At 53.6% G+C, this 12,184-nt stretch overlaps 3 protein-coding genes across 3 annotated transcripts; 1 reads left to right on the top strand and 2 right to left on the bottom strand.

The window, feature by feature from the left end:
• Positions 1-2,110: 2,110 nt before the first annotated feature.
• UCRPA7_2629 (hypothetical protein) lies at positions 2,111-3,190 on the top strand (the record flags this gene model as incomplete). Its single annotated transcript, XM_007915193.1, has 3 exons — positions 2,111-2,169; positions 2,271-2,360; positions 2,548-3,190. 3 exons carry the CDS (start codon positions 2,111-2,113, stop codon positions 3,188-3,190), a joined length of 792 nt encoding a protein of 263 aa, XP_007913384.1.
• Positions 3,191-4,513: 1,323 nt separating this feature from the next.
• On the bottom strand, positions 4,514-5,975 carry UCRPA7_2628 (putative secreted aspartic proteinase precursor protein; the record flags this gene model as incomplete). Its single annotated transcript, XM_007915182.1, has 4 exons — positions 4,514-5,277; positions 5,347-5,462; positions 5,546-5,660; positions 5,732-5,975. 4 exons carry the CDS (start codon positions 5,973-5,975, stop codon positions 4,514-4,516), a joined length of 1,239 nt encoding a protein of 412 aa, XP_007913373.1.
• Positions 5,976-7,516: 1,541 nt separating this feature from the next.
• Positions 7,517-10,540, bottom strand: UCRPA7_2627 (putative heat shock protein 70-like protein; the record flags this gene model as incomplete). Its single annotated transcript, XM_007915180.1, has 1 exon — positions 7,517-10,540. The coding sequence occupies one exon, from the start codon at positions 10,538-10,540 to the stop codon at positions 7,517-7,519; it is 3,024 nt and encodes a 1,007-aa protein (XP_007913371.1).
• Between the last annotated feature and the right edge of the window lie 1,644 nt (positions 10,541-12,184).

Below are 12,184 nucleotides of genomic sequence, written 5' to 3'. Positions count from 1 at the left end.
CTCCCGCACTTTGTGAAGAAACGACTTAGTGCAGTCTTAATTACCGTACTACAGGATACGACGGTAAGTGGCCAGGACTTGCAATTGATGTGGGTTAGGGGACCGCATGGTTGGCCCAAAAGGAGGGTGCAATGTCGGAAAAGGGGGGAATTCTCGTTCAGATTAGCAGTAACATGAAAACCGGGTCCAGGTCAAATGACGGCGACCCATGCCGGAATGGATGGACTGGGACTGACTGTTGTTAAAGAAAATGGCAGGCCAAATTATGCCCCTCCACATTGATCGATTATTATTAGAGCGCCGAGGGTTCATTCGTCATGCTGTGCCTGAGTTTGAGCACAAATGGTCACTGTTTAACCAAGCTTCTAACAGCATGTCACGACTCGAGGATGGGGCAGATGATGTGGCCGTATGATAGCCGTGTTTGATACGTGATCTCGCCCATACGTCTAAGCCATGCTGCTGCCTCGCCATAGTGACCAGTGACGAATGATCATTCTGCTCTCCACTACTCATCCATCAAGACAGCTAAGTCAGTGTTGGGCATAAGGCACACGTTGATGTGCCTACAGGATGACAACTGCGGGCATCTACTACGCAATAGTTGCCGTCTGGCGTGTTGTGCATAGCATGCGGCTCCTTTTCCCGCCTGCAGCAATTATGGATGTATGTACGGCGTACCTCATAGGGTGGTATTGGTAATTGGTTCTCTATAGATGCCCGGGTAGTGTACATCATCTCATTATGAGAATTGCTACAACCCATGAACTATGTCTTCATTTGTCGTACAGAAAGAGCAAACCAAGTTATGGTCGCGATTTTCTCCGGCTTTGAGAGTATGTAGGTAATTAGGTATCCAATGGATGACTGATTGAATGAAGCCCCTTGGAGAAGCCCCTATGATCGGATCGGTGCAGGGAACAGGGCTGGGCAGTCATGCGCTGGAACTAGCAAGGTGAGACGATGCGACTTGGACCTTGGACCCTTTATGCCAATCTCATGCTGTGGACGACGTACTATCCTGACTATGTAAAGTGGCAAGGAGAGGCAAATGGGAGAGGAGGCGAGGCATGCAATGCATTATCACACTGACCCAACTCCCTAGACTGGTATTATGCAATGCCCAACACAGATGAGATGGGAAATCTCCATGGGCCCCCCGCCCCAGACGGACCGTGCTGGAGATTTAGATCACCACTCAGCTTCATTGCATGAACTCTACTCTTACCTACTATGGATCTGTGTTGGTATGGACCCTCCACCCCCCCCCCATTCCACCATCCTTTACCAGCCTGTTTCAGACCTATCCGTCCACCTAACGTTACCTGACTGACCGACTGCCTTTTTTCCTGTTCCTTTTCCCTCTCTTGAGTCCATCTGTCCACTCTTCAACTTTTGACAGTGGCATAATCTGCCCAGCAGCCTCGCCTCTTCGCACCCTGAATAAACGCCGGCCCCTTGATCGACAAGCGCTGCAGTAACCCAAGGTAGACTTTTGATACCGTTACCGCCTCCAGAGGCTGACTGACCGACGATTGTCTGTGCCGACCTCGACCCGGAGTCCCCTGCAGGGTCTTTTGAGTACTCAGGTAGTCCACTCCCGTCCCGTCCAGTGCAGGTGACGCTCATTCCAACTAGGAATCCCGTCGACCTTACCTAGGTACGCAGCAGTACTCGCTACATCTATCACTGCTCTGAACTCTTGCCGACCGACCGAACGGAAACCATTTGACTGCAATTCCTACCCGTATTCTACATCAAAAGTTCTATAGGTGTACCGTGTCCCCTGTCAGTCCTGTCCGTCACAAGGTGCATTACCCAGGCACCTCCGCATAGGAGAAGCGGCGCCCTATCAGCAGGTGGCACCAGGATAAGGGACCCCCTTACAACCGCCCTAATATATATCAATCAATCGACCTCCGCCTCCTCCCCCAACCCTCCTCCAGCCAGCCAGCCAGACACACCAGACCTTCCAGCAAAAAGCGACTTCCACCCCTCCATCGCCCCCTCTGCCGCAAGCTGCACACGCCTCTATTCGGTGTCTCGACGATCTCTTCAGACCTACAAACTTTCAGAAACTTACTAGGCCTAAGCCTACTCATTCGGCAACATGATGACCGACGAAGAACTCGACCGGGACTGGAAGCCCAGCGGCCGCCGCCCGCAATCGTGCGTTTGTCCCGTCCCCCTTCCACATGCTGCTCACAAGCAGCGCCCGAGCTGGGGGATTTGTCGACGAAATACGACTGACCGTAGCCTTTCGACCATAGAACGATTGCCCGCTCCTTCTCCCAAGAGCTCATGGACATCTTCCGCATCGAGAACAGCGTCGCCGATTTGGACGAGAAGGTGGACAAGCGGTGTGTATCCCCCCGAACGGCCCTTACCGCCCCCTAACCTCAACAAGCGTGTCCCAACTCGACTCGCGCACCCGCTACCCGCTTCACACTACTACTACTACTATTACTACACATTCAGAACCCCACAAATCAGTCAATCAATCAAGCAAGCAATCATTCACTGACGAGTCACTGTCCAATTCTGCAGGAAGCATGTCGTCCAGTCACAGACCTCAGAGCTCGAGGCCCTCGAGGCCCGCATAAAGGAGATGGAAGAGCGACTCAAGCGCCAGTCCATGCCCCCCGCCAGCCCCCGGACGCAGCGACCGCCCGTGTCTGGCGCCTTCGGCGAGCCGTCCGACGCGCCCCCCCAGGTGCCCGAGAAGGACAACAGACGGCCCGCTAGCAGCCGCACACAGCAGCAGCAGCAGGACGCAAAGCACGGGTCCCGCCCCGGGACGGCGCGCGCGAGCCAGCAGGCAGTGCCGGGCGCCCTGCCGCCCACGCCGACGGCCAGTGAAGGTGAATACGAGTTTGAGTTTGTTGATGCTCCCTCCGACGGTGGTGACACGCAGAAGAAGAAGATGATGATGAAGAAGAAGAACACGCACAATGATCACCACCAGCACCAGCACCAGCACCAGCACCAGCACCAGCACAACCAGCACCCGCATATCCCCGTGCCGCAGAGGAGGCGACCGCCCCGTGCAGAGCCGCAGACCACCACCAATGCCACCACCACCACCCTCCTCCCCGAAGACCCCCATCAGAATACTGGCTCCGAGAGCGAAAGTTGTGCTGACTTTGTGATTGTGTCTGGAGTAGACGGCGATGGCCAAAGGGACTCGTAAGACCGACCAGCCAGCACGAATAAGAGGCGACAACTGCTGTCGCTGCTCCCACGTTTTGTTCCTTTTTTTCCCGCGACACCACCCACATAGACTACGACCAGACGGCCATCTATCCGTCCACCTCCCCATCTTTTGAAACGAAAGCATTGACGCGATTGGAAATCCCAACCTCCCCCATACCCGCTGCTGCATGGGCGCCCCCGTGCAGCCGCACAGTCGCTACGTTATATGTTTTTTTCCCCCAGGACTCGTTACGGCCAGGATCATACAGCTCTCTGTCTCTGGACGGACTGCCTGTCAAACGACAACAACATCGAAACTCGAGTCCATTCGTTTCAGGCGTTTTCAGGATGACGAAATTATTATTATTACCCCCCGAACCCTCGAGTCTACGACGACGAGTTCTGCGTCCCTGCCCTTGTTCAACTTCGCGCCATCGTTGAGACACTACAACACACACAACCATACAATACACACACATGGCCTTTTTTGCAGTAGAATGGTTTATTTATTATCAAAGCAAGCATGGGGTTAATTCTGTGGCATTTTCACACAAACATCGGAAAGGGGGTTGACGGAAGTGGAAGGAAGAGGAAAGCATCTGTTGGATTGCTGATGGGACGGCAGTGGTAGTGGCAATGGTGGTCTTGGAAACGAGAACATTCATTCCATGGCGCTTCTAGGTTATCAAAGCCCACTGCGCGCCCCCGCCGGGGAAACATGTACATACATACCATTGGCAGTGCGTATTGCATGTTTGAATATTTTGCAAATTGTGAGGTGTTTGTTGACGTGTGAACTGCTGTTCGTTGTTGGGTGGTCCTCTCCTGGCGCACGTCCGTTGACTCTAGTCCCTGCACCAGGTCTCACCATAGGCGCCGATCAAATGTCTTGGACGAAGGCACGTAAAAAAGAAGGCACGTGGAAACCCACATAGAGAATCACGGCATCGTAAAGATTCTTAGCATACGACGATATCACTGTCATTACTACCAGAAGAGAGCGTTGCAAAAATGGTACAGTACAGCTTCCAAGCCAGATTTGAGTTCTGCCCCTGTCCTCGATTTCAGCCGCATTTAGTACCGCACGGCCCGGAACCAGAGTTGGTGAAAGAGAGGGCGTCTAGGGAGAAAACGACGGCATGACTTCCACGTGCTGTTGAACCGCCCCTTTCAAACCGCACAACCCACGCACATCAAACGCCTAGCCTAAACCTTCCCTAAAAGTGCCTTCTCGAAGATGTGAAACCCAAACCCTCTCACTCCCAAGCTCTGCATTTAACCACCGCATGAGAGATGGATGAGAAGGGGATGACGTCGATCCTCAATGGAGGTCCTTGTTCGCGAAGCCGACGCGCTCATTTTCGGCGTCGAAGACAACGAAGACGGCCTTGAGCAACATGTCGCCAAGGATGGCGAACGGCAGGCCGCGATTGCCTTGGATGCCGCCGTAGCACTCGCCCTTGGTCGGTAGGGCCTGGTAGTTGATGTACTCACCCGGCACGACCCCCGTCCACTTGTCGTTGTTAAAGCCGAAGATGAGATCCGGCAGCGTCGCGTTGCAAGGATACACATATCCGGGATAGCTCACGTCGTAGTGCGCGCCGGGCACCTGGTCCCAGTACAGCTGGGCGAGGTCCTCCTGTATCAGGGCCAGTGTCGTGCCGGTGTCCACGATGACGGGCCATCGGGAGATGAGACGTTGAGAGGAGCCCCCGATCTGGAAGATGGTCATGTGGATATGCCAGAAGTTGGAGCCCGGCAGAATTGCTTGCCACGAGATGTTGCCGGTGTACGCGCCGTCCTCGATCTCACCGAAGGTATACTTGCCCTTGTCATGGTATTTGAGGTCGGCAGTGAACAGATTGACATCGTATTCACTTGTCAGCTGATCGAGCAAGGTCGGCATCTGTGGCGAGACCGTCGAGCTGTGGTTGAAAGAAAGACCCAGGAGCCCTGATATGGTAGGATCGTCAACAATAGCCTCCGCGGCCGTTGTAGCGGACTCCACAGTGGCGTTTTTGACGGTGATCTCGCCAAGCTGAACGTCGTCGGTATATACGACACCTGTGGCATAGCTTTGATCGCCTAGGGTGAACAGTCAGCTGTGTTAACAAGTGGTTTGCAGAGATTGCATGTACGGAGAAGCCGACATACCATATGTGATGTACCATGTTGTGTTCGCCTGCCTGATTGATGTGCTAGAGTTATGGGGATGATATATGCGCCGATCGTTGAAGCCAAGGATCTGTGTGTCGGTCGAGAAGATCCAACTGGGACAAAGTCAGTAAGTGTTACTATTTCTCATAGTCATTCTGGCCTGATCGTGCCAGGCGAGATATATGCGAGTACATACAGATCTGAAGATCCAGTATCGATATCCAGCATCACCACCTGAGGAGGTGTGCCAATAAGGACAGGACTGAGGTACTCGCGATCAAAAGATTGGTTCCAAGCAGGGACAGATCCGACTGTTGAAATTGTAACATACGGTTAGCAGATGTATCAGTCAGCAACTCATAATCGGGGAAAGGTATCATACCTGCGCCTTTGATCTGGGTGGCATCGAAGAAGTCATCAGGTAGATCGGCACCGTATTTATTCAATGCCTTTGAGTAGGCATGCGGACCGTTACGCGCGAAGGCAGGATTGCGGACAACATCGAGGGAGAAGCTGCGGCGAGCTGTGGCTCTGGTACCTGCAGCTGCAGGATGGCTAGCTGCCAAACTGACAAAGAGCGTGATGCAGAGCCAAAAGGCCTGCAGGAAGATGGGCAGTATGGCCATCTTGTGGTGTCTTGAAAAGTCAGTGAGGCCTGGCTTGAATGATGCTGGAGATAGAGTCTAGAATGTTACTTGGGAGGAAACACCCAGGGGAGGCACAATGAAGACGAGGAAGTGACGACGTGTAGGGGTGAGTGGAAAAACTCACGCGGGAGGAAAGAGCTTATCAAAATAAACGTGAGGTCGGACAGGAGATCTTGAGGGAAGGAAGGATGGGCTTTGTTTTAAGCAGTCTGCTTGCTGGGCCCTGACTTGCGAGGGAGAAAGAAACGATTGTGATCTTCAAAGGCTACCGTCGCGTTGTAAGCGCGTCTACACCAACAACTTTATTTGACAGCACACAATAGGTATGGGAATAATGGAAGGAGTGCAAAGAAGTGGAAATACTGATTTCGATTACACCAAAGCGTGTCCTGTCCGACGCCTTTAACGAGAGACCATGAATCAGAAGATGTTGCTTGTGAGCAGGAAGAAGACACCTAAAAGAAAGAAAAGAGAGCAGACCTAAAGAACAGGCACTTTCTCAAGCAGAATTACAAGACGGGATGAAAGAAATCCGGAAGAAGAAGAAATGCAGATGTGTTGACTGCCGAAGGTGGCGATGGCCTACGGTTCGAATGTCTCCTAGTGTAGGACAACAGAGACATTCCCAATTCACCACACCCAAACTCAGGTCTCCTGAGCACGTTTCTCCCCAATTGACTATCTCAATGGGAGCCAAGAGCACGGGACGCCAAATCTGCACTTTCCCTATGCATTAGACTCCGTCCTGGGAAGAGATGCAGGCGACAGGCAACACAAGCCCACTTCGGCTATGCAGCTGTCCATGACTCTCGTCAAAAAAAGGGGGGGTTCCGAGCGGTTGCAAACGGAACACCTACGTTGACTTTAGCTCTTTCATCAAGCGATGACCATGGACTGAGTAGCACGGCCTCCGTGGAGTACATGTACAGGAATAGCTAGCTTCAGCTGGCACTGGTCCCGGTCAACATCGGCTACACCTCCAATCCCGGTGAAGGGTGCCCTTCCTCACCTTGTTCGCCTCACGCTGCCAACGGCTACCGACATGCTCGGGGTTCTACATGAAACGGTCGAGCGGTAGCCGCCATGCAAATTGCAGGAGAGCGGCCGAGCCAGCGCCGGTGGTCGTACATAAAAGACCGCCAAGAGCTATGTCATCCGTCACAGTGCTGGTGGACAGGTTACGCTCCAGCATTGATCTCACTCTGTTAGCCTCGTGGTTTGTGGTGCACCCGGCAGTCCGTAGCCAGGCTACATTACGACTGATGGCTAAGCAGCGAGGCTCTGCGCAATACGAGATGAAGACCAAGATCGTGATACAGGCACGCTATTTGACGTGCAAGGTGAGACGTGAAGGGTGGTTAGTGGCGAGGAGAGGGCACAACCCCGACCACAAGCAGTATATGACAAAGGTCAAGATGGTCATGTTTGGTAAGATGTTCATGATATTTAGGCTTTTGATTCTACAAGATGACACCCAAACTCCAGCTCCGTCTAAATGCATAGCTCACTAGCACGGCGCATCATAGCTCATCGTGCTTGGGCGCCCCATCCGTCTTGCCTTCCTTTGCCTTGGCCGCCGCCTCCTCCTGGAACTTTTTGATCATCTCTTCGATCTCCTCCTGCGACGGCATCTGGCCCTCCTCATCGGGCTTGATCTCAAGCGTGGGCTCCTCGCCAGCCGCCCCTGTCTTGCTTGACTTACTCCCCTTGCTCTTCTTCTTTCCTTCAAAGTTTTTCACGCCCTTCATCGCCAGATCCATGCCCGCCTTGTCGAGCTTCTCCCGCTTCTCGGTCAGCTCTTTGACAGTAAGTACAGGGTCATCCGTAGGTCCCAGCTTGTGTTGTTCGGCCTCCTTCTCCTTCAGCCACTCAGTGATAGATTGGTACAAGTCCTCAGATTCTTTAAGATCCTCAAGTTTGTATAGAGGCGGAACCGGGCCGCGCTCCTTGAGAACGTCATCCATGTCCTTGGCCGTGGTGGTCGAAGTGCTGTCTTCATCCTCAAGTCCAGCAAAGTCATCAGCAGAAGGTGCCGCAGTGACTGTGCTTGACGACTCGGATGAGGCCGTTGAGGATGCTGCCTGAGAAGAGCTCCAGGCCTCGGCCTCGGCGATCTTCTCTTTGATATTATTTACGAACTCATTTGTCTGGTTCAATGCCTCCTTCAGACCCTGGATCAGCTCAGGACGCTTAGACCCCTCCTCTATACGCTTTTGTACAAGGATAACAATGTCCTGGAGTTCCTTGTGGCGTTTCTTCAGCTCTTCTCTGGAGGCATCTGCGCCATCGCCATACAACCACTCACTAGCCTCGCTGCTCTTCTTCTCGAGGGTTGATCGTTCCTCTTCAGTCGAGGCAGCAATGAAGACCTCGCTGTCAAGCAGATCTCGGACCTTGTATGTGAACCCTTCAAGCTGATTGAGTGCCTCCTCTCGCAGTCTACGCGAGCGGTCGGACGCCTCGAATGCCTTCAGTCGGTCCTTGAGACTTGTAAGGTCAGCCTTCTCCAACTGGGGGATACCAGCCTTCTTCAGCTCGTACTGAACAGGGATTGAGACCATCTTCTTTGTCTTTTTTCCTGTCGCCTCGGCAGATTCTGACGCAGCGACAGTAGATGTAGTCGATGTGGACGAGGTGGCTTCGCTCGATTCTGTGGTTGTCGAGGGCTCCGCAGAAGCTGACGAGGAACCCTCAGCATCTTCGGAGGCTTCGCCGTCCTTGATGGGCTGCTGGTCTTTCTTTCCAAAGCCAAACAAGTTCTTAACACCGTCGACAAATCCTTCCTTCTCGACGACCTCGGCTTCGCACTCGACGTACGCTTTGGTGACCTCGACCTCGCCATTCTCGCTTGCTAGACGAAGGCCGACCTTGAACTGAACAGCGCTTGGCTCACACGAGTACTTCTCTCCAAGCATTGCCACAGTTGCCGTGAGGTTCTTGGTAGACAGAACCTTGGTAGTGCGCTCCTCAATGCCAGGGGTGACATCGTTGGCGGCAGGAGGAACCTGCTGGTAGAAATCGACGGTGAAGTCTTCCTTGTTGTTGAAAGTGACTTCCTTCGCCGGCGCCCCAAGGTAGGATGTAGATGTCCATAGTCGCTGATGCTGTGCCTTCTGCTTCTCGTTGGTCCACTTCATGCCAGCGGAGTAGACAGAGCCTTCAGAAATCCGGATCTCCTTGACACGGAAGCTGGGGCTGATCTCCGCAGCGCGGAAACCAGCACCAAACACCGCGGCTTCGTCCGAGTTGACGTTGCTACGAAGCTTGTCGGCGCCGCCGAAGATCTTCTCGAGCTCCTTCTGAACGAAGGGTGTGCGAGTGGCACCGCCGTGGAGAATGACCGAGTCCAGATCGCTGACCTTCAGACCAGCCATCTCAAGCGCACTGTCCACCGCGCGGCCGACTCTCTCGGCATGGGCCTCGCACATGCTCTCGAAATCAGCTCGGGTGATCTTGTATCTGAAGTCAACATCCTCGTATAGACCCTCGAAGCTTGCTTGCGTGTTCTGGTTGGCGCTTAGGACGTGACGTAGTCGTTCAGCCTCCTTGGACAGCTTTGCGATGGCTCGACCATGAGCCTTGACACCCTCAGACGCGGCCGAGATCTTCTTGGCGCCGGAGGTCTCCACAAACTTCTCGACCATATCGTCCACAATGAGAGCGTTGAGGGCATCACCACCCAGGGATCGATCCCAGCCGCTTCCTGAAACAATCACTTCCTGAATCGTCTTGTTGAATTTGCCGACGTCCTTAACCGTACGACTCTGCATCTTCAAGATAGTCGCCTTCGTAGAGCCAGCTCCCATGTCAAAGACCATGTGGTGCTCGGGCTTTCCTCCGTCGTTGATGTTGGGAAATTGGCGGCTGGTAGCGTAGTTCAAACCGACAGCTAGACCATCGCTGATGAGGGACAGGACCTTCAGCCCAGCGAGGTCAGCAGCCAGTTCGATGGCGCGCTTCTCTTCGATGGTGTAGAAAGGAGGCACAGTGATCACGACGGAGCGGACAGACGTCCCTGAGCCAGCCAATGCCTCGGCGTTCTTCTGTATGCTCTGCAGCTCCATGGCAAGCAGCTCCTCGACCAGGAACGAGTCCTCCTCGGCCGTGAATGCGTCCTTGCTCTTGAATGCAGCGGTATCCCGTAGCTTGTGTGTCTCCAGTTGCAGGGCCGGGTGTCGTGATGCGTAATCCTTGACGACCGGGCTGTCAGTCGGCAGGCCGAGAAGAGCCTTCAAATTCGGGTACACATCGCCAGGAAACCGAGCTGCGAGAGCCATGGCGTCTGAGCCGTAGAGCCTCTCGGGGTATGTGCCAGCCTTTGCGCCATTCTGAGGGGGTTTGAAGGCGACTGCAGAGGCTTCTTTTCGTCGCGAATCCTTCGTCAGGACGATCTCGAGGGGGATGCCAGGCTTGACAAGGGCGGCCTTGATATATTCTGTTCCTAGGTCGACTCCCAGAACAGCTGATACTGCAAAGACATGTGTAGAGAAGAAGAAGGCCGCACAGAGGAGTATCCTCAGCGGCGACAGCATTGATCTCGCCATGCTGGGCGGATGTGGTGGGGTATCGCCGACTCGATGCTCGGTAGAAGTAGGTAGCTCGAATACTTCAAAGGTGGCAGGATGTCACAGTCGCTAAAGGAATGAAAGTACGGCAACAGGGCCGAGTTCGCTGAGGGAAGGCGTGGAGAGGAATTAAAATGTCAGAGAACAACGCCCGTATTCTTAAGAAACAACGAAGCCAGTTCTGTAGGTAGGGGGGTGGAATCTGGCCTCAAGAGCTGCACGGATGTGGCTTCAAAATGCTGGATCTGGCCTGGTGTCGTTCAAGCTCCTCTTGCGCAGTGACGAAAAGGCCACGGTTTGGGGAATTTTAGCTGTCAGACCCCTGTAGTGGACAGCTTGTTCTGATGGATGAGGTACCTTTTCACCGCATTCCCACATTAACTGTACATTGCGACGATAAGCTGATAAGCTTCAAGCGAAGAACACCACCCATCGAAGGCGCTAGATAGTGAAAGACTAACTCTATCACATTCGACAACTCCGTCACACTCAGATTCTTTGATGCCAGCCAGTATGACCGTTTTTTAAAGACACATTTGCTTATCCATGTGGCTCATATAACAGGCTGATATCTCAGTTGCTTGTACCAACTGTCTCCTCATATATTCCCATCCTCCCTTCAACTACTTGCTTGGTTGCTGTAGGTTGTGTTTACTGCATGAGTCATTGCCACGGTTTATGAACTTCAATCAGTGTTGGCAGCTCAGCTGTCATGCCAAGAACAATACCCGTCGGACTCGGTGCCGTGCGACGCTCTGCTTACTCTTACATCCCGATGATTGTCTAGGTTTGACTTACGACAATACTGGGAGCGAAGATTGTCGGCCATAGTCAGAGAGACAGACAGATGCATGCCCTTCACCAGGTCTTCAAATCAGATGCCCCAGGACGGCATCAGGCCATCCACTGGCCGCAAGCTGGAAGAGCCCATTGTCTTTCTCACCCAACCCATCCAACCCGCCGTGGAGCATCCCCACACCCTCCTCGACCTGGTCACGTCCCCCATTGTCATGCAAGAGCATCTCCTCTGCAGTAGGCGCCCCGAAAATAAGCCTGGCTGATCTGCCCTTTGATTCGGTCGCCCAGCCCTCTAGCAAGCCCGCTTGCAGCTGCTGCTCTGCCAATGAACATCAAATGACTACGTCCTCGGCTGTTTGCGGGCACCCTCTCAACACGGAGCTGCTGAGAACCGCATCCTCCGTCGTGGGCGCGCGGTCACAATGCCTCAAAAAGGTGGCGCACTGGAGCTGATGAAGCCATCGGCTCGCTGTTTCTTCCTTCTTGTGTCTTTCTCTCTCCTTTCGTCTTTCAATCCGCATCCGCCATGAAAATATCGATATTAGATTTACCAAACGAGCTGATCTTCGCCGTCGCGGATGCCATCGCGGAAATTCACGATCTGGCAGCTCTCGTCAGGACCAGCAGACGTTTATATCAAGTACTGAATGACTATCTCTACCGATCCGATGTCGTCGATGTCGAGAATGGCCGAGGCATCGCCCTAGTATGGGCAGCTCGATTCGGCCTCCTCCGCACCGCGGAATTGTCACTAGCGCAGGGACCCGATCTCGAAGCCCGGCCCCCCTTTACTGTTCCCTATGAGCTTGAGATATCCGGTCTCTT

Source organism: Phaeoacremonium minimum (genome assembly GCF_000392275.1).
Source record: "Phaeoacremonium minimum UCRPA7 unplaced genomic scaffold PA7_03_scaffold_182, whole genome shotgun sequence".
Lineage (NCBI taxonomy): Eukaryota > Fungi > Ascomycota > Sordariomycetes > Togniniales > Togniniaceae > Phaeoacremonium > Phaeoacremonium minimum.
Note: the sequence above shows the minus strand (reverse complement) of the source record. Positions and strands in the feature narration are given on the sequence as shown.